This window comes from Maniola jurtina, chromosome 3, assembly GCF_905333055.1.
Source record: "Maniola jurtina chromosome 3, ilManJurt1.1, whole genome shotgun sequence".
Classification (NCBI taxonomy): Eukaryota; Metazoa; Arthropoda; class Insecta; order Lepidoptera; family Nymphalidae; genus Maniola; species Maniola jurtina.
Window position 1 is genome coordinate 12,609,677 of NC_060031.1, and position 18,845 is coordinate 12,628,521.

General features: G+C 35.7%; 3 protein-coding genes across 5 annotated transcripts in view; 1 reads left to right on the forward strand and 2 right to left on the reverse strand.

Annotated features, from left to right (window-relative positions):
- Positions 1 to 1,997, reverse strand: part of LOC123880949 (luciferin sulfotransferase-like) — a 23,914-nt gene extending 21,917 nt beyond the window's left edge. The window contains exon 1 of the mRNA XM_045929392.1: positions 1,993 to 1,997. Coding sequence (XP_045785348.1) covers position 1,993 — 1 coding nt within the window. The 5' untranslated portion in view covers positions 1,994 to 1,997. The remainder of the gene's footprint in view (positions 1 to 1,992) is intronic.
- LOC123880951 overlaps positions 1 to 14,005 on the reverse strand; it is a 17,311-nt gene extending 3,306 nt beyond the window's left edge. The window contains exons 1-6 of one of the 2 annotated variants that reach the window (XR_006799381.1): positions 13,744 to 14,005; positions 13,264 to 13,431; positions 12,499 to 12,650; positions 3,880 to 4,076; positions 2,612 to 2,828; positions 1,490 to 1,775 (exon numbers count right to left, since the gene is read on the reverse strand). Coding sequence is in view for 1 of the 2 variants with exons in the window: in XM_045929395.1 (XP_045785351.1) it covers positions 1,570 to 1,775; positions 2,612 to 2,828; positions 3,880 to 4,076; positions 12,499 to 12,650; positions 13,264 to 13,431; positions 13,744 to 13,826 (1,023 nt within the window). In the remaining variant the exon portion in view is untranslated. Of the gene's footprint in view, positions 1 to 1,392; positions 1,776 to 2,611; positions 2,829 to 3,879; positions 4,077 to 12,498; positions 12,651 to 13,263; positions 13,432 to 13,743 lie in introns of those variants that run through there. The other variant, XM_045929395.1, reaches the window with a different exon arrangement.
- A 994-nt stretch (positions 14,006 to 14,999) lies between these two features.
- The window catches only part of LOC123880936, an 85,669-nt gene continuing 81,823 nt past the window's right edge, over positions 15,000 to 18,845 (forward strand). For both annotated transcript variants that reach the window (XM_045929369.1, XM_045929368.1), the window contains exon 1: positions 15,000 to 15,186. The gene's annotated coding sequence lies outside the window, so the exon portion shown is untranslated. The remainder of the gene's footprint in view (positions 15,187 to 18,845) is intronic.

An 18,845-nucleotide genomic window follows, 5' to 3' on the forward strand; every position in this document is an offset into this window, starting at 1 on the left:
AAGAAAAATTACCGCACGACGACATCGTGATGAAGCAAAAATATCAGCCCAATCTGGTGATATACATTTCGTTGAATATGACTAAGAAGCCATTTGTAATTGCCCTTCATCATCCTCTAAGCTAATTTATTACAAACGCCGAATTGCGATTTACAACTTTACCATGTTGGATTTTGAGGCAGAAAAGCGTAATGTTTTCTGTTATTGCTGGCACGAAGGTATTGGAAGGAAAGGGGCTGTCGAAATCGGGTCATGCTTATTGAAATATTTGAAAACCAAAGCTGATGGTAAACCGATTACATTTATGTCCGATACTTGTGCGAGTCAATGTCGTAATGTATATATTTCAGCTCTATTACTGTACTGTGTTGAAGCTTTCAATATACCAGAGATTAACCAAAAGTATTTTGAACCTGGGCATAGTCAAATGGAAACAGATAACATCCACGCGACTATTGAACTGGCTAAGAAGAATATACCGATATTTCATCCATCTGAATTCTATACAATTATCAGAAAAGCTTCCCGAAAAAATCCATATGACGTCTATGAAATTGATACAAAGGATTTTATAGATATTAAACACCTTAAAACCGCACTAATTAAGAATGCTAAGGTGGATTGTGATGGCAATGCTGTCAATTGGCTCAAAATAAGATGGCTACAGTACCGCAAAGAAGACAATAAACATATATATTTTAAATATGACCTGGATGATAAAGATTTTAAAATGATTAAGATTATTAGACGAGGCAAAAGAGCACCTGTGCAACAAATTGTGTTAAAAAATGCATATAATAAACTTTTACCCATTTCTGCTGAAAAATATGAAGATTTGCAGGACTTATGCAGACTAGAAATCATCCCGTCACAATATCACAGTTTTTATGAAGGATTTTCAGAACAGATGATGACGAAGATAATTAAGATTTTTCTATGCGGATGGCTTTAACATGTAAACTGAACTATGTTTATTATTAAAATTGCACGTTTTCAGCAGTAAATAAAGATTAAGTTGTGATTGATTGATTATTTTCATTGAATGATTTATTTAATTTTTTTATTCATTTCATCACTAATACAAAATTAAAATTAGCTTCACAAATTTAATGACGTATTTCAGTACGATAACCTTACGATAACAAGAGAAGTTTAAAAAATTAAGGGCCACAGTAACGTATGTCTACCGAATTAAAAAAAATATTGTATCTATGACGTAAGCATACATATTAAATAAATAATTCTTAACTTTTACAAATCTCAAATAGTATGCCAATATATCAGTATATATTTTTTTTTCGTCAATTGTATAGTTTCTCTTTAAATAGCTGGTAAAGTCTGAAGAGGCAATTTTAGATAGTTTTTTCGCTCTCCTGTAAAGTTTACGAAAACGTAGTTACGTTCACCTGGTTCTTACACCGCGATATAAAGTCAACAATCTCAGTGGGTGTTAACCATTTTGAGTCACCGAGTTTACAAATTGAGTAACTTTATCAATCAAGCTTATTGCCACAAGGATTGAGCTTGATTTGAGAGATGAGAGCTCAATATGCTCAATGAGCTCGGCGCTTAATCAGTCGTGGCCTTCAGTGTGAATGCATTAGATATGACCCTCAGTGTGTGTGTGTAGAAGCCGTCGCCGTATCGCAGGCGGTAGAGCGCGGTGTCGAGGTAACGCTGCACCGCGACCGCGCAGGCAGACGAGGGTGCGCCTGCGCAGATGTCTCGCGACGCCGAGCATAATGTTAGCGCTTGCGTCCATATTCTTGAAGTTACTGTGAATTAAGAGTTTGTGATCATTTTATTTATTATTCTGACTCTCTGTCTTAATCTATAGTGATGTGTCTGTTGTCTGCCTATCTATTTGTTTGGTTGTCTGTCTGTCTTGTTGGTTGTCAGATACCTAGACGTAGTGTCTTCCAGTTAAGGTGCACATGAGACCGGTCTGCCCGCGAAATTAAAAATTAATTTGGTTTTTCGCAATTCATAAACTAATACTTCAAAGTAGGCTTACGGCATTCTAATTCCGACAATAGCAATATCATCTTCACAGGATTACGTAAAAATCTTTACTTGAAAGTATTCAGTTTAAGAAATTAGTCAAAATAATGAGTTTGACATGAGTTACTCACACATTAGTCAATACTAAACTAATTTCTTAAACTGGACCCTTTTAAGTAAAGATTTTTATATAAACCTGTGACGATGATTGCCATTTGCGCAATACGACAACGTGGCATTTTGCCATAAGTCTACGTTATCGTATTAGTTTACAAATTGCAAAAAACCAAATTAAATTTGAATTTCGCGGGCAGACCCGTCATGCCCCTTAACCTTTGGTAATAGGGATAGGATTGTCTTGTTGACTTTCTGGCTGGTTGATTGATTGTCTGTCTGTATTAGTCGTTTTATCCGGCGTGCTATCTGACTTGACTGACTGTTATCTTGTTGGTTATCTATCTGGCTGGTTGTTTGCTTGTCTTATTGTGTCTAGCTGGTTGACTACCTGTCTGTCTGGTTGTCACTATCGTCTTGTTTGTCTGGTTCTCTGTATACCTCTCTGTTGTATGTCTATCAGTCCTATTGTCTATCTGTCTGTTGTTCAACTCACAGAAACGCTGCATATCGACGTCACAGTGCTGCATCAGCTGCTGCAAAGGGATTGTCCCATCCACGGGCACATTGTTACCCATCACCAACATAGACTGTGCGTCCGTTTCACTTCTTAGTACTTGCTCTATTTGTTCTCTAAGCAACTGATCCTGTTTACTTTGTGGTTTTTTGAGATCATCCCGAATCACATGAAGTTTGTAATGTGTGGGAATGTGCTGTAAAAAAACAAATAAATCATTATAATATTACGAAATACAGTTTTCCTGCCACAAATCGGCTATATTCATCCTTAATCATGAAGGCATGAAGACAGATTAGCCAAAGTGCTTATAGACGGTCAAAGTCTAACGGTAACATAACCTAACTTTAATTGCCTGTCATGCAACTGACCTAAGAATCCATGATTGCGGCTTTTAAGTTCAACAATTAATTCAGTGCCTCTAGTAATGAAAGGGAATAATTCAAATTCGACACTTTTTACTGAAGGCACTGATTTATTTACTATCAAATGTATGATAATAGCCATGACCGGCTGCTTAAAGGTCATAGCTCATTACCAGCAACCCGACTCGGACCTGTAAGTATTCTTTATATGGACTTCTATGGACATACGCTCGCTACATCAACTCCAAACAACAGATCGCCTCGCTCGGAGTTGATATAATGAGCGTATGTCCATTCCGTCCTGCACCGCCACTACTACCGCGGTTAGGATTCTTTATATGGGCTTCTATGGATCTCTCGCTGTCACTCGGCAGTAGAAGTAGGATAGCGATAAGTAGATTTTACTTGAAGTAGGTACTACGAATAAGCAATCCAGGTATACATTATAGGTTCATCTTGTACGAGTGTGAGAAGCGCCATCTGGTGTCAACTGTGTCGATCACTACAAGTTGGTCACCTATCCATTTACCAACTTCGTTCAACAACTCCAACCTCCTCCTCCCTTACCAGTGCGCTAGGCACTGGAAAGGGCTGTGATCTTATTAGTGGGAGGTCCCGGGTTCGATTCCCGGTAGGGATTTGGAATTTTATAATTTCTAAATTTCTGGTCTGGTCTGGTGGCAAAGACGTACCGCTAAGCGATTTAGCGTTCCGGTACAATGCCATGTAGAAAACTGAGTATGGGTTTAATGAAAACTGCCATACCCCTTCCAGGTTAGTCTGCTTCCATCTTAGACTACATCATCACTTACCACCAGGTGTGATTGCAGTCAAGAACAAAAAAAAAACTGATATGAACTGTCGCAACTAGGCCACACTCACCTTGGTATCAGCAAGCATCAGTATCCTATGCACATGCGGCTGATCAGTAGTATCTGGAGAGAGCCTGTTTAAGCAGTCGGGGTATATCTCACTAAGGACCACGGAATTCTCACCGCCTAGTTTAGTCTTCTTCAGCTCATTTATTGCCAGATCATCCAGTTTGTCATATATTGAAGTGGCAACCCTGGGTTTTATATCTGGAATTAAAAAAAAAACGCTATTAACTACTATGAGCCATGAAGAAAAGAATTATTGAAATATGAAAAATTGATAAAATCCTATACAAAATATTATGAAAAACATATACATTTTTAAAGAAAAAATTATTGTAATTTCTACTAACGGCAGCTATGTAAAGCTGCATGAGTAGAAATTACTGGATTTTACACATTTACAATATGACAAAATAATTCAGTCAGTTTTACTCACCAGGACATTAGGTATGATAGCATGGAAAAGAGATCATAATAAATTACAATCCTTTATCAATAAATTGTAAGAAACAAGTGCAATTTAGCTACAAAGCTAGTTGGTTTCAAAGCTAAAAAAGTCAGTCATTATACCAAACTCTTATCAGCACCTTATATTTGGATCTAATGCACAACCCCTCATACAAACAGTACTATAGCTAATTCAGAATGGATGCATTAAGTAGAGGGACTTAGGGCCAACGCATACTGGCATACTGATGGAGTTAAGTCTTTTGATAACAACATAAATTTAGCTTTACTTTGCTATACGGTTGAAATTGGCATAATAAAATGCATGGACGAGACTCAAAAAACCGACGCCCGCTACACGGTGCCGCCATTATCCCGAAGTAAAATCAAAGTAAAAGTCAAAATCATTTGTTCAAAGGAGGTACAATTGTAGGTACTCATTTTGATAGTCGAAATTGTTAAGAGGAAAACCATCTCGAATGACTTAGACGATTTCACCTTCAAACTAGCAATTTTGACATGTCATGACCCTCTATTGACAATTAATCAAGCAGACATTTCAATCTGCGAAATTTACGCGGACTTTTAGTATTTTGACGTAGGAGGGTAAAAGATCCAGTACATGAACGAATAAGGATTACCCTGACTTTCACCTAAAATTAAGATATATGAGAATTGTTCTATATATAATTTTTATTTTTTGTGTATCTGTACACAGTATATCAAAAAATCAAATAAAATGCGTGGTATTAATTATTATAAATTATTTTATTTAACAAAAGGATAAATTGCCAGTAAATGAACTGGAAATTTCAGTGAATGAACGAACTCTATCTAGTGCATAAACTCTCGATTCCTATTAATAAATTCTTAAGTATATTTTCGGCTTGGAATTTTTAAAAAAATGTCAGATTTTCAGTTTTTGACTTATTGTATATTTTTTTCTACATTTTGCGCGATAAATCAAAAACTCTTATACATAATAATAATAAATAAAACCTGTTTTAGAATGTATAATAGAGCCCTTTCATATGATATTATCCCCTTTGGTATAGTTATCTTAGTTTGAAAGTCACCTAAATTTTCTGGAAAACAGTCCAAATGACTACAGAGAAAATGAAACTTAACGCCCTTGTTGCATCCAAGTCGCTGGAAGTGCAACATCAGCTACTGAATGTGTTAAGAGTAGTGAGAATAATATACCGTAACACAAGTGTCTGATGTTATCAGATTTGTTCCTTTGAGCCGAGAAGCCACATGTTCTGATGCTTTTTAGACAATCTAAGATCTCTCATTAAGTGATCCAAATAATTTTGATTGAATGGTCTAAGTTGAGATGTAAAAAAGTCACTACATCGTCACTACCTTCTGAAAGTTCTTGAAATGGTAGATTAGAGGTACTGGGTTGGGGCTGAGGTACAGATTTATCACCAGAAGTCAGAATCGTTCAAATTGCAGACTGCAAGTTACAATAGAGCCGCTTGGAACAATTTTTTTGCTGTTTCTTCTGGTAATATTCACAACGCAGAAATAATAATCATCATGGTGTTTAGATGGTTTGCGCCAAATAATAAAATTTTTTTTTAGTAAAAGTAGTTAACTATTCTTATTTGCTCATAAACGCAACGAGGAAATACAGCTTCCACATATAAAAATTGGAGTCCAGGCCTTGCTGTTAGCTGCTAATGGGTTCTCAAAGTAGCCCGAGTATGCTTGTTTTACTGGGCACAAAAGGAAAGAATGAAAGGAGCTTACCCAGTACATCTTAAAAGATCCGTTATAGATACATGCATCCTGCCATGCCTTACCTATGCCAGCCAAACATGGGTCCAGACAAAGAATATAAAAAGAAATAGTAACTTGCTAAAGGGCGATGGCAAGTTGCATAAATTAAGCAAAAAATATTCAAAGTGAGAATTGAAGACATAAGAAAAAAGACAAAGCCTACAGACACCTTGAGACATGCCCTAAAACTGCAATGCAAATGGTCATATTGTATCGATTTTTACAGATGAAAGAAGGACAGGTAGGTAGACCGAAGACGCGTTGGTCTAATGCTATTGTGCAAATCGCGAGAGAAAATTAGCTTGATAGTACCAAAGACAGAGAGAAATGGGGATACCCAAGAGGGATCCATATCCAAGAAAGAAGAATACCAGAATAAATATAAAAAAAATTCAAAAGAAAAATAAAACCGATTTCAAAATCACAAACACTAAAAAGTAAAAAATAATTTAAGTTATTGTGGTTTTTGAAGTTGGTTTTATTTTTCTTTTGAAAATTATTTATTTCAAAATTTTTAGTGGCCCCACTGTACTATAATAATATGCCATGCCCAGCTAAAACCCTACTGTTTACTAAGCAATTACACTGATCGCGAGCAATTTGCTCTTATCCATTGAGGAGTTCTGTTCTCCATCTCAGAAGATATTCATCAGAACTTCATCAAATTTATATGGGACCACCTGCAAAGTATACCTAGCTTTTCAAAAAAAAAATAATTTCCAAATCGGTCCAGGCGTCTTTGAGCAATCGGTGAACATACATTAAAAAAAAATTGAATTTGCTCTTATCCATTGAGGAGTTCTGTTCTCCATCTTCAAAGATATTCATCAGATCTTTACCAAATTTATATGGGACCACTTGCAAAGTATACCCTATCAAACAAAAAAAAAATCCAAATCAGTCCAGGCGTCTTTGAGTAATCGGGGAACATACATAAAAAAAAGATACCGACGAATTCAGAACCTCTTCCTTTTTTTAAAGTCGGTTAAAAATATACTAAGATTTACTAACATGGTGTTATACCACAGAGTAGCAAACAGAGGCAAAGCTTCTAAGAAGCGAGCAAATTTTATAACTATTTTGGTAGGGTTGGCAAATACAATTTAATTAACAATAGTTATTTGTTCAACAAGATGGTAAAGTTTGTTTTTGTTGTGATTGCCTAGTTTAAATATCGATCAATAGATCTAAATATCGATTTTGAACGAAATCAGTCAATTTAGAAAGAATTATAAATGGTGCCTACTTTTTTAAATTTTGGTTACAGTTTCCTATTTTGTGATCCCAGGGAGCTCTAAATATCGATTTTGAACGAAATCGGTCAATTAACAAAGAATTTCAAAATGGCGTCGACTTTTTTAAATTTTGGTAACAGTTTCTTATTTTGTGATCCCAGGGAGCTCTAAATATCGATTTTGAACGAAATCGGTCAATTAACAAAGCATTTCAAAATGGCGTCGACTTTTTTAAATTTTGGTAACAGTTTCTTATTTCGTGATCCCAGGGAGCTCTAAATATCGATTTTGAATGAAATCGGTCAATTAACAAAGAATTTCAAAATGGCGTCGACTTTTTTAAATTTTGGTAACAGTTTCCTGTTTTGTGATGCCAGGGAGCTCTAAATATCGATTTTGAACGAAATCGGTCAATTAACAAAGAATTTCAAAATGGCGTCGACTTTTTTAAATTTTGGTAACAGTTTCCTTTTTTGTGATCCCAGGGAGCTCTAAATATCGATTTTGAACGAAATCGGTCAATTAACAAAGAATTTCAAAATGGCGTCGACTTTTTTAAATTTTGGTAACAGTTTCTTATTTTGTGATCCCAGGGAGCTCTAAATATCGATTTTGAACGAAATCGGTCAATTAACAAAGAATTTCAAAATGGCGTCGACTTTTTTAAATTTTGGTAACAGTTTCCTTTTTTGTGATGCCAGGGAGCTCTAAATATCGATTTTGAACGAAATCGGTCAATTAACAAAGAATTTCAAAATGGCGTCGACTTTTTTAAATTTTGGTAACAGTTTCTTATTTTGTGATCCCAGGGAGCTCTAAATATCGATTTTGAACGAAATCGGTCAATTAACAAAGAATTTCAAAATGGCGTCGAATTTTTTAAATTTTGGTAACAGTTTCTTATTTTGTGATCCCAGGGAGCTCTAAATATCGATTTTGAACGAAATCGGTCAATTAACAAAGAATTTCAAAATGGCGTCGACTTTTTTAAATTTTGGTAACAGTTTCTTATTTTGTGATCCCAGGGAGCTCTAAATATCGATTTTCAACGAAATCGGTCAATTAACAAAGAATTACAAAATGGCGTCGACTTTTTTAAATTTTGGTAACAGTTTCTTATTTTGTGATCCCAGGGAGCTCTAAATATCGATTTTGAACGAAATCGGTCAATTAACAAAGAATTACAAAATGGCGTCGATTTTTTTAAATTTTGGTAACAATTTCCTGTTTTGTGATCCTAGGGATCCTCAGATATTGATTTTGAACAAAATCTATGACAGTTCAAGAAAATAGATTTTAAACACTATTTAAATTATTATCATTAACATTAAATTAAATGAAAACACGACGCGCGACGTGTACTGCAGCCCCTGAGCTTGAGCACAGGCCGAGCCGGTATAAACCGATTTCTCTCCGTACGCGACGTAGCGCCTGTGCTCACGCACACACGCGCCTCAAGCTTGTAGTAGTGTACCTATCGTAGCGCGCTTGTATGAAGCTTTGACTCTGTTCGCTACTCATGTGGTTATACAACGCAATACCACACTCACAAACACTCGTACAAACATACAACACACTCACACACACACATGGACGCACGCACACGCACTTTTGAACGGTTTGAACGGAACACGGTTTTGAAATTGAAATTGAAAAAAGTGTAAGAATTTGTAAGAAAATATTTAAAAAAGGTATATCAGCCGGTTTTTTATTCCAGCTCTTAATACATGTAAAAACGTCCAATCTGTTCATTTACTCGAGCCTTTACCCTAGTACCTAATTATATCGACCGCCCCATATCAAAACAAAGTAAATGTCATTTTTCCGAAAATCGTTTTATGTCATAAGCCTAACTTTCATAGTATGTCCCGTTGTATTGTAAGGACACCCACATTAAAGTAAAATTAAAAGCTAGTAAGTCGCTTTGACCATTTTAAAACATAGTAAGTCTTTGAACTGGCTAGGTTTTTATAGATTAATGCGCCTTACTAAGTTTTTAAAAGGAATTAGATTAAATAAAATAAATATCACCCATTATCTAAATACCATGTCAAAACAGTAAATACTTAATAATGCATTAAAACTTAAAAGTAAGATAGGAAAAGTCAATGACCTCTACATGTCAACTGTTAAAATATGGTTTGCAAGGGAAATACTTTGCATACTTACATAATGTTTTTAGACAACAAATGGACAGACAGCAAAGTGGTCCTTTAAGAGCTCCGTTTTTCATTTTGAGGTACAGAACCCTAAAAAAGAAAATGATGCACATGTAATGAATAAATGTGTTGGCCAGTCTTCACACTAAAATATTTAAACCCCTTTAATTTAAGAACTGTCATAGCCTAGTGGTTAGAACGTCCGCCTCCTAATCGAAGGTCGGGGGTTCGATCCCGGAATCACGCACTACTAACTTTTCAGTTATGTGCGTTTTAAGCAATTTAATATCACTTGCTTTAACGGCGAAGGAAAACATCGTGAGGAAACCTGCATACCTGCAAGTTTTCCATGTTCTCAAAGGTGTGTGAAGTATGCCATTCCGCATTGGACCAGAAAGAACTACGGCCTAAACTTCTTTTGAATTTAAACCACTTACTAGGTTTTGATCTGAGAAAGAAATTTGACATTAATTGACAAAATTGAGAGACCTAAGCTTGTATAAGAACACAGAAGTGTCATAATTCGTGTTCACTTTGCCTAACGTCTCTCAGAGAGCAGAGAGAGATTTAAACTGTTTCTTATAATCACTGGCCATATTTCAAATGCGAAAGTGTGTTTGTTGGTTTAATATTCAATCACGCTGCAACGGAGCAACCAGTCGACGTGGTTTTTTGCATGGATACATTTAAAGACCTTGAGAGTGACATCTCTCTCCGCATCGTATTCTTTATTGCTGAGGGTTGTGACCTCTTTCCATTATTCCTACATCTAATGGTAGGTTTTCTTGGGATAATAATGCAGTGGGTTCAAAGAGCCTACGGAACTCGACTAGAAAAACGAGATTTTGACACTTAGGTTTAACGGTTATGAATTAGTTATTAATATCAGTGATAAAATTGATTAGGGCTGTCAGGTAAAATGACATTTATCTCGGAAAATCAAAGAGTGTCCACGAGATTTTTTTCCAAGTTTGCGCTACTAACTACATATATTATGAAGAGGAAAGGTTTGTTTGTTTGTTATCGATAAACTCTGAAACTACTGAACTACTTGCACTAAAGACATAATCATCAACATCAACCGACAGACGTCCACAGAGAACATAGGTCTTTAATAGGGTCTTCCACATGCTACGGGTTTGCGCCGCCTGAATCTTTGCGCTTGCGCTTGACGACAATCATGCTTTAAAGAAAGCAATGATGAGGTCCAAGTTGGAGCACGCTTACCTAGAAGATGCCTATTCACTCTAGGCTCTTCCTAGGCTCTCCCCATTGCCCGCAGCATGAATCTGAGCTTTCTTATGATGGTTATATTATGTACATATAATATCTCATAAGAAAGCTCTAACACACAATCCAGCTAAGTAAGTCCAATTTCGAAAAAAGCTAGCTAGCCGACAAATCTAACTCAGGCAGCCTTCGGGAACCTTCGAGATGTCTCTGTCCAAAATTCCTCAATGCTTGAAGAACAGTCTTTGAATAGTGCATATTGTCAGTGATGAAATATGGATCCGAAATATAGGTCTTTTTTTTGTACACAGGAAATGCCTGACGCATACCCCTCCGTCATGTGGGTCTTGCACCAAACTTGCACTACTACGAAATCCATTTCGGAACACGGCACCCGGAACGAGGCGCGCTATCTCCTAACATAGGTATAATACCTATTTAGAACACTTACTATCTGTCATCATAATCTATGACAACCTCCGAGTATTTACCTGGTAAAACCGTAACTTTAGAATAAAATTTAGTATATAAGCAGGCTTTATTTAGAAATGAAAAAATCCCTATTTTATTTTTCAACGATTATAAACACAACTTTCATTCAAAAATAATAAGCTTAAATTCATTTTAAATAATATTTTGCGACGAAATGATGCGCGCAGTCCTTCCGCCATGACAGTCCAGTGGACACTGAATTCCATAGAGCGCCTGCAAGAAAATAAATAGCACAGGAAGTTTTTTGGTTAGTTTTAGATTATTTAAGAAACGAAAAACATTTAGTATAAAACTAACAGTTAAAATTGATTGCTAAACCTAAACATATCATTTTCTGGAGGTTGGCTTCAAAGTATCAAGATGTTAAAGAAAACTTTTACAGAACAAGTTGCGAACAGCAATGTTTTCAACTTGGTTTTTTTTTTTATTGGGATAATGTATACTAAATAAAAAGAGGCCCTTATAATCTTCACAAACTGAAGTTTTTAATTGCATGTATTTAATAGCTGTTAATGCTTTAGAAAAATAAACAATTTACTTCAAAGTACAGCATTTTTGCGATTTGTCAAATAGCAATTACCTTAAATTTGTACGATATAGTGGTGATAATTAATTACGTAACTTAAAACTAAAGCTACGAGGGTTCCAAACGCGCCCAAGTCTGAGAGTAAATTAAAAAGTATTTGAAGTTGTTATAAAAATAACCTCAACTTCACTCTGTACTATGCTACTGGTGTGCATTGCACCTAATGTAGCTTTGTATTTTTGTAAATTTTTATTATCTTTTTTATCAATCCATACTAATATTATAAATGCAAAAGTATGTTTATCTGTCACTTTTTCACAACCTATCTGTTTAACCGGGTACAAACTACAGAAATAGATTGCATCCTAGAGAGTGATACTGATTTTGACCACAACTTAATTTTAGAGTAATATAGAGCACCCTCTTCTTACTAATGTAATATGAAAAAAAACAGACAAAAGATACAATTTGACAGTTTTAAATTTAATTTAGAGCTGTCAAACCTCCTGACTTTAACCACAGCTTTAGCTACCACTTGGGAGCCTACTGTTTAAAGTAGTGTGCACTATAATTTAGAGTTTTCAAATGTAAAATTCATATTTTGTCCTTTTTTAGCAATATTAAAAAGAAAAAGATGCAGATATGCTCTACACTTAATTTAGAAATAAGGACAACAGAATCTTCGCCAATAGGCTACATTTTGTCCTGGAATTTTTACACACATAACTTGTCCTAGTAAAGAATAAAATTACCAAAGTATTGTGCAGCAGTCGTAACATCAGCATCCTCACACCACGCCAGTATCAGTTGCATAGTTTGAAGTAGAGAACATGGTAGCTTGAAGAAGAATGACCCTGTTCGGATTGGCTGCTTCCTACTGCACCCTTCGCACAGCCATTGTACTCTGAAAAGTTAGAAAAAGATACAAAATGATTATTATTGGATTGATAAAATACTTATTTAAAAAGTTCGTGGGAAATAACATTCGACAATAAATAATATGGTGGAATATAAAATGAATAGTATTCTCAGAATAAAAAGAGCTTTCGTCTTTATCTACTACACTGGCTAAGTGCTGATTGGCAAACTTCACACACCTTTGAGAACATTATGAAGAACTCTCAGGCATGCAGGTTTCCTCACAATGTTATCCTTCACCATTAAGCAAGTGATATTTACATTTATTTGGGGTTCAATCGCAGACAAAACAATCTGATTTAACTAATCAAGTGTCATACTATCGTTTTAGAAATAAAACTTTTTGATCTTTTTCAATGACAGTCATTTTGAAAATTTTATTAGTTGTTAGCAGCAGCAGCAAAAGAAATACATTCTAGATACAGCCTGCAGACAGACAGATGGACAGGCAGCAAAGGCTTAGTAATAAGGTCCAGACAGGTCCAGTACAGACAGTAGAATATGGGTACTGTTGTGGTGGACTATATTTGAAATAGCCCTTCTATAGTTATTAATCTGGTTCAATGAGGATCAACTAATAAATAAATTAAAACATTTACCTGTCAATAACTCGAGCTGATTTGCATATAACTTTACAGTTTGCCCCATTTGTGGGACACGTAATATTTGAAGGAAGTAGTCCAAAAGATTGCAGCTTTCCTATTAAGTTACTTTCCAAGTTACGCATCCCATCGCAACTAATTAATTCTTTATACAGATTCAAATTCCTGTAATTACACCATTAAAATATTAAAGTCGCTCAGTCAATTTTTAGCTAACTTTTGATAAAAGAGACGGTATAAGCATTTGTTTTTGGCGTTGTATATTTATTACCACTATCCTGATTAACTTCTAAGCCGATTTTGATGCAGTTTTTGCATTATATAGGTTTAGGTATTAAACAGAGCATGCAAACATGTGAATGGTATAAGGTTACAGGAGCTCAGGGCAGCTCCAGAAAGTTTTGTCAAGGGACTCATGGGAAAAAAATAATTTATTGTAATACTACATAATTTATTGTAATAATTTATTCTCCTTACCCCGGACTTGTATTGAATGGTAAAGTAATTTCATTAATTTGAGATTTTGGATTAGTTTCGTAGGTAGTTGAATCCGCTTCCATGTTTTTAGATGACCGTGTAACCTACGCACGCGTTTACTTCCATACATTCAACTATTACACATAACAAACTATGTAATTTACAATTACAATATTTAAAACAAATTAATTTATTGAGAATTATCATCAAAGAGTAGGAATGTAATTACTACCTTCATCACATCACAAAAACAAAACCACGTGACCACCCAATAATTACAGTTGATTGATGACAGTCACTTGACAGTCACCACAGACCAGTAAACTGAAGTCACACAAACCTCCATGCCAATATCATATCATATGACAGTTTGTTTCGAGTTTTGACTTTTCTTTGGCATAGTTACCTAAGTACCTAGTTAGTCCTATTTTTTCAGTGAGGAAAATCCATTGAGTTTGATAGAGCCACTATTCTGAGGGAAAATCCGTCATGGATACTATATTCAATGTACATACTCTGCAAGTACTCTGTCAGATAGATATAGATCTCTGTCATGAATACCACCGGCCACAGGTGGAAAGCAGTGGTTTTGTTAGACTCCTACCGACTAAAAGCCTCACGAAGTTCCATCCCACCACAATAACGGAGTACAAGGGACCGACAATCCTCCGTTATTCCGCCAGCAGATAACCACCGCAACAGACCAAAAACCTTTAGAGGCATGCCGGAACCACAGCAAGCCAACCAACCCGAGGACCACACTGGGAACAACGGGTTACCTAGTGAAATTTATTCACAGGTCCTCCTGAGGGCTAAGGCTCGCGAGGAGGGCGATTCCCTCTCCACGTTTTCCATCCTCAACACCTCCCTCACCCATCTTGCCTGTAAAGACCATCTGTAACTAGTTATGAATGACGGATATTTTTACACACAGTGTTTGGCTATAGTTTGGCTTGCATCCACCTTGCAGCTTTGCAGCCAATCGGATCAAAAGATGAGCGTTGGCAAAGAAGCAATTACCCAGACACGCTTGCTAGTACTTGTTGTTTGCTGTTTGTCACAAGAAGGTCACAAGTATGTGGCTCTGCCATTAGTTGCGATTTATCTTTTCAATGTTACCCGTTTCTTGTCCAATCCGTGGAATCTCTAGATTTTGTTCATTCTCTTCTTCAATCTGTGGTTTATGGCATGGTTTATGATTTTTTTTATGGTGGTCTTTACTCTTTGATTGTATTATCTATGGTTTGTGGCTTGCGTTGTGAAATGTGAAGGTGGTTTTAACTTTTAATTTTTCGAAATCTTTATCGTGTGTTTTTTCCATTTCTGACATAAACTTTAAATATTTTCCAGTGATTTGATAAATATTTAAAACGAAAATTGTTTTCCTATTGAAAGGCTTTAAAGCCGTGAGTTTTAACGACTTTTTATGAAGACTTCGCTATGGTATGTTATTCAATTTGTTTTTATTTATTTAAATTAAAATATCACCGAGAAAAATATTATAATATTTAGTCCCAGTTTGGATATACAGTACTTATATTACTTATATAAGATGAAACGAACTGATACATGCAACTCAAACCGCTCAACAAAGGTGATATTTTGGACCTTTAGATCCTCTCTTTAACTCGGATTTTTTTAGAGATGAAAAAAAGATTTTGAGAAAGTCCAACGTTTAAAAAAATATACTTAAATAGATGCAGGTGGAAAAAATAGCGGGAAAAAGCTAGTTCCAAACAAATTACGAGATGATGATCTAATTTCTTGATCCATTGAACGATACCAATTTATAATGAGCATGGGTCTCCTCTCAGACTGGGATTCCATACTTAGGCTACTTGGGCCATAGTACTATGGCTTAAGTCCTTTACAGTCTCACACTATGCTGCCCAAATGGGCATTTGGCAGTCTTCAAAGGTTTGAGAACTTTATTGAGAACATGCAGGTTCTTCACTGTTAAAGCAAGTGATATTAATTAATTACTTAACATGCACATATAACTCTAAAAAATGGATGTGCATGCCTGAGATCAAACGGGATATTAGGAAGAGGAGGCTGAAGTCTTAAGTACCAAACTTAACTATTGCTTAATATAAAACACCACTCTTTCTTGGAAGCAACAAATAGTTCAGGACTCTTGCAGTCTCTGTATCACTTCAAAGCGATAAGGCCACCACTAATTGTACTTCTATTTCATTTGATTGATTTTTCTATTGAAGGGTTACAAAACTGTGCATTAAATAAAACAACATTTTATAAAGCATTTTGTATTTATGTCTATGGTATGTTTGAATGAACTTCCCACCACATTGTACAGTTTCCATTAACAGTCTCCATAGCATGAAAGTTGTAGTTATCGCATTGCTACAATTTTGCTGCAAGTATTCGTTTTAGCTAAAACTAGTCTGTCAGCCAATCAGAGGTAATTGTGATTGTTACATTGTGGTAGGTAATTATTAAAAATTGCTTTGAATTTTTTTAAATAATTTGAGATTATTAATTAATTTGTTGAAGATAGTTTAATTATATCAACCTCATTGGCGCAGTGGTGAGCGCCGTGGTCTCATAAGTAGAAATTTATATTTTCTAATTTGTTTCTGGTCTGGTCTGGCACTGGTAGGAGGCTTCGGCCGTGATTAGTTACCAGTTACCACCCTGCTGGTAAAGCCCTGCCGCCAAGCGATTTAGAGGTCTGGTACAATGCCTTGTAGAAATCGTTCAAGGGTATGGGTTTAATGAAACTGCCATACCCCTTCCAAGTTAGCGCACTTCCATCTTAGGCTGCATCATCTCTTACCATCAGGTGAGATCGCAGTCAAGGTCGTGTGCTTAGTTAAGGGAGTTGGCTAACTAACGGCTTATGCAATTTCCCTGCGACATATACAACAGCAACGGGCTGAGCAGCCCATGAGCCTGAGCTCGCAGGTGTGGATCCTCATTTACACTCGTAATTTCTGTGTAATGTGCGTGATAGGAGGCGTAGCGTTATTGATATGACGCAATACGCGTATTTTCGGTGGCAGGAGCGTATTTGCTTATACATAACGCGTCGCGCCCGCTGAAACACTGAAATGACTATAAGCTGTTGGGTTCGATTTATGTCGGCCACTTACGATACTATATTGGTCAATAAAATTTTATTATTCTAACTTTATGACCGTAAAACACCCAAAAATAATGTTATTATTGGAAACCGTATGCGTCGTAAATTTTAAAAATATATTCTTTTTTACTAACCATATAGCTACCCCATTAAAACTCGGTCATTCATCACTTATTTACTACCTATTTTATTACTTACCTAACTCAGGAAAGGATCAAGGCAGGACCTTTTCTTGGTTGTATTTAGAAAAACAATTTACTGAACCGGTAACCTGGCTCCAAGATCCAGGCCAGTACAGTACAGAAAGATTGTCAAATATTTAGATTTTCGTCATTCGGTGAAAGAGAAAACATTTTTCAGATCTCGAGATAGTGAAGTGAACCGAGAAGGTGATTCCACGCTATATTAGGCACGATATGACGACGGACGAGATTTTTATATAACGTCTATAAAATTCGCCATATTATTGCAATGCAAAAAAAGTAAGCAATATGAAAATATTCAAACTACATATTTAGTATATTTAAATGTAAATGAATATCCGAGAGGTGTAAAAGAAAACAGGAGAGGTGTAAAAGAAAAGAGCAAGCTTAAAGTAAATGAAAACTAACTTAAATATACGTCAGTCTTTTATTTCATTTACTCTGATTTCTCCAATCTAATGTTTTCCTTCCATTGTTTCCGTTTTTGGGTGTGATTGCCCCCCAGGTAGGTACGAGATTGCGTAGGCGCATTCTATGTAATTTGCAACTCTTTACTGCCTTCTGTTAAGGCGAACGATGTCAAGATTCAAAAAAATGTGCTTTCTAAAATACCAAAACCATATATATGTACATAATATTATATTTAACTCACATAAATCGTTCTTATAATAATTATTATTATTGGTCAGAACTACAAATAGGAAAGAGTCTATATTTGTAATATTGTCACTTGAAAATTATAGTTTGCACGAAAAATACTTTGCATTTCAATTTTAATAAAATTATTGATGTATTTCTATAATAATTAAAAAATTATAATAATTACTTAAGTCTTAGTTCTACAAAATCCATTGAAAAAAAGTATTGCTTTGAAATCCTATTAAATAGTCACAAAATACTTATCAGATTTTTTCCTATTCTAAGTTCGGCACATTATACCTACTCAATTTTGTCTTTGTATAACTTTTTATATTATGTAGATTTTAGGGCCTCTTTGTGTAGGTATATCGCGCACTATTAATAAACACTAACCGGTATCGGCAGAATAACATCTTTGCCAGAACATTAATGTAACTTGTTTGTACGTAAATACATAGCCTAGTATGTAATTTGTTTCTTGAAAGAACCCATTAGACATTGTTGGTTGAAGTCTTTGTGTGGCCCATCCACCGCTCTCACCAAAATCCTTGAGGTAACTTCAGTTATTTGATACGAGTTATTAATGGAGCTTGTTGATAAATGTGTATAAATAAATGCAAATATTTTCGGGTATTCTTGCTAGATTAGATGCTAAGCAACAACGAAATCCTAAGACGCACCGGTAAAAGTAGAAACTTAATTTTGACTATCAAACGCAGGAAGGTCAGTTATCTGGGACCCAAATGTAAACCAAAACGCTAAGCGTTTGATAGAAAAAGTTAGAAAACCAGTACCAATGACATCGCCGGCCCACTACTAAGCAAAGATCTCCACTCAAAATTGAGAAGGGTTTAGGCCATAGTCTGCCACGCTGGTTCATTGCGGATTTGGCGGTCTTCACACCTTTGAGAACAAACACTATGAAGAAGTCTCGGACATGCACGTTTCTTCCCGATGTTTTCCTTTAACGCTAAAGCAAGTGATATTTAGTTGCTTAAGTTTTCCCCATTTCTGAGGGTCGTGACTTTCTTAATCACATAGTAGTAGGGATTTTCTTGATACAATAATGTGGTGGGCTCCCCGTTTCGTCCGCATCATATAAGTACGCGGCATATTTTGCAACTTTAAATCTGTTTTAAGTCGAGTTTGTTGACATT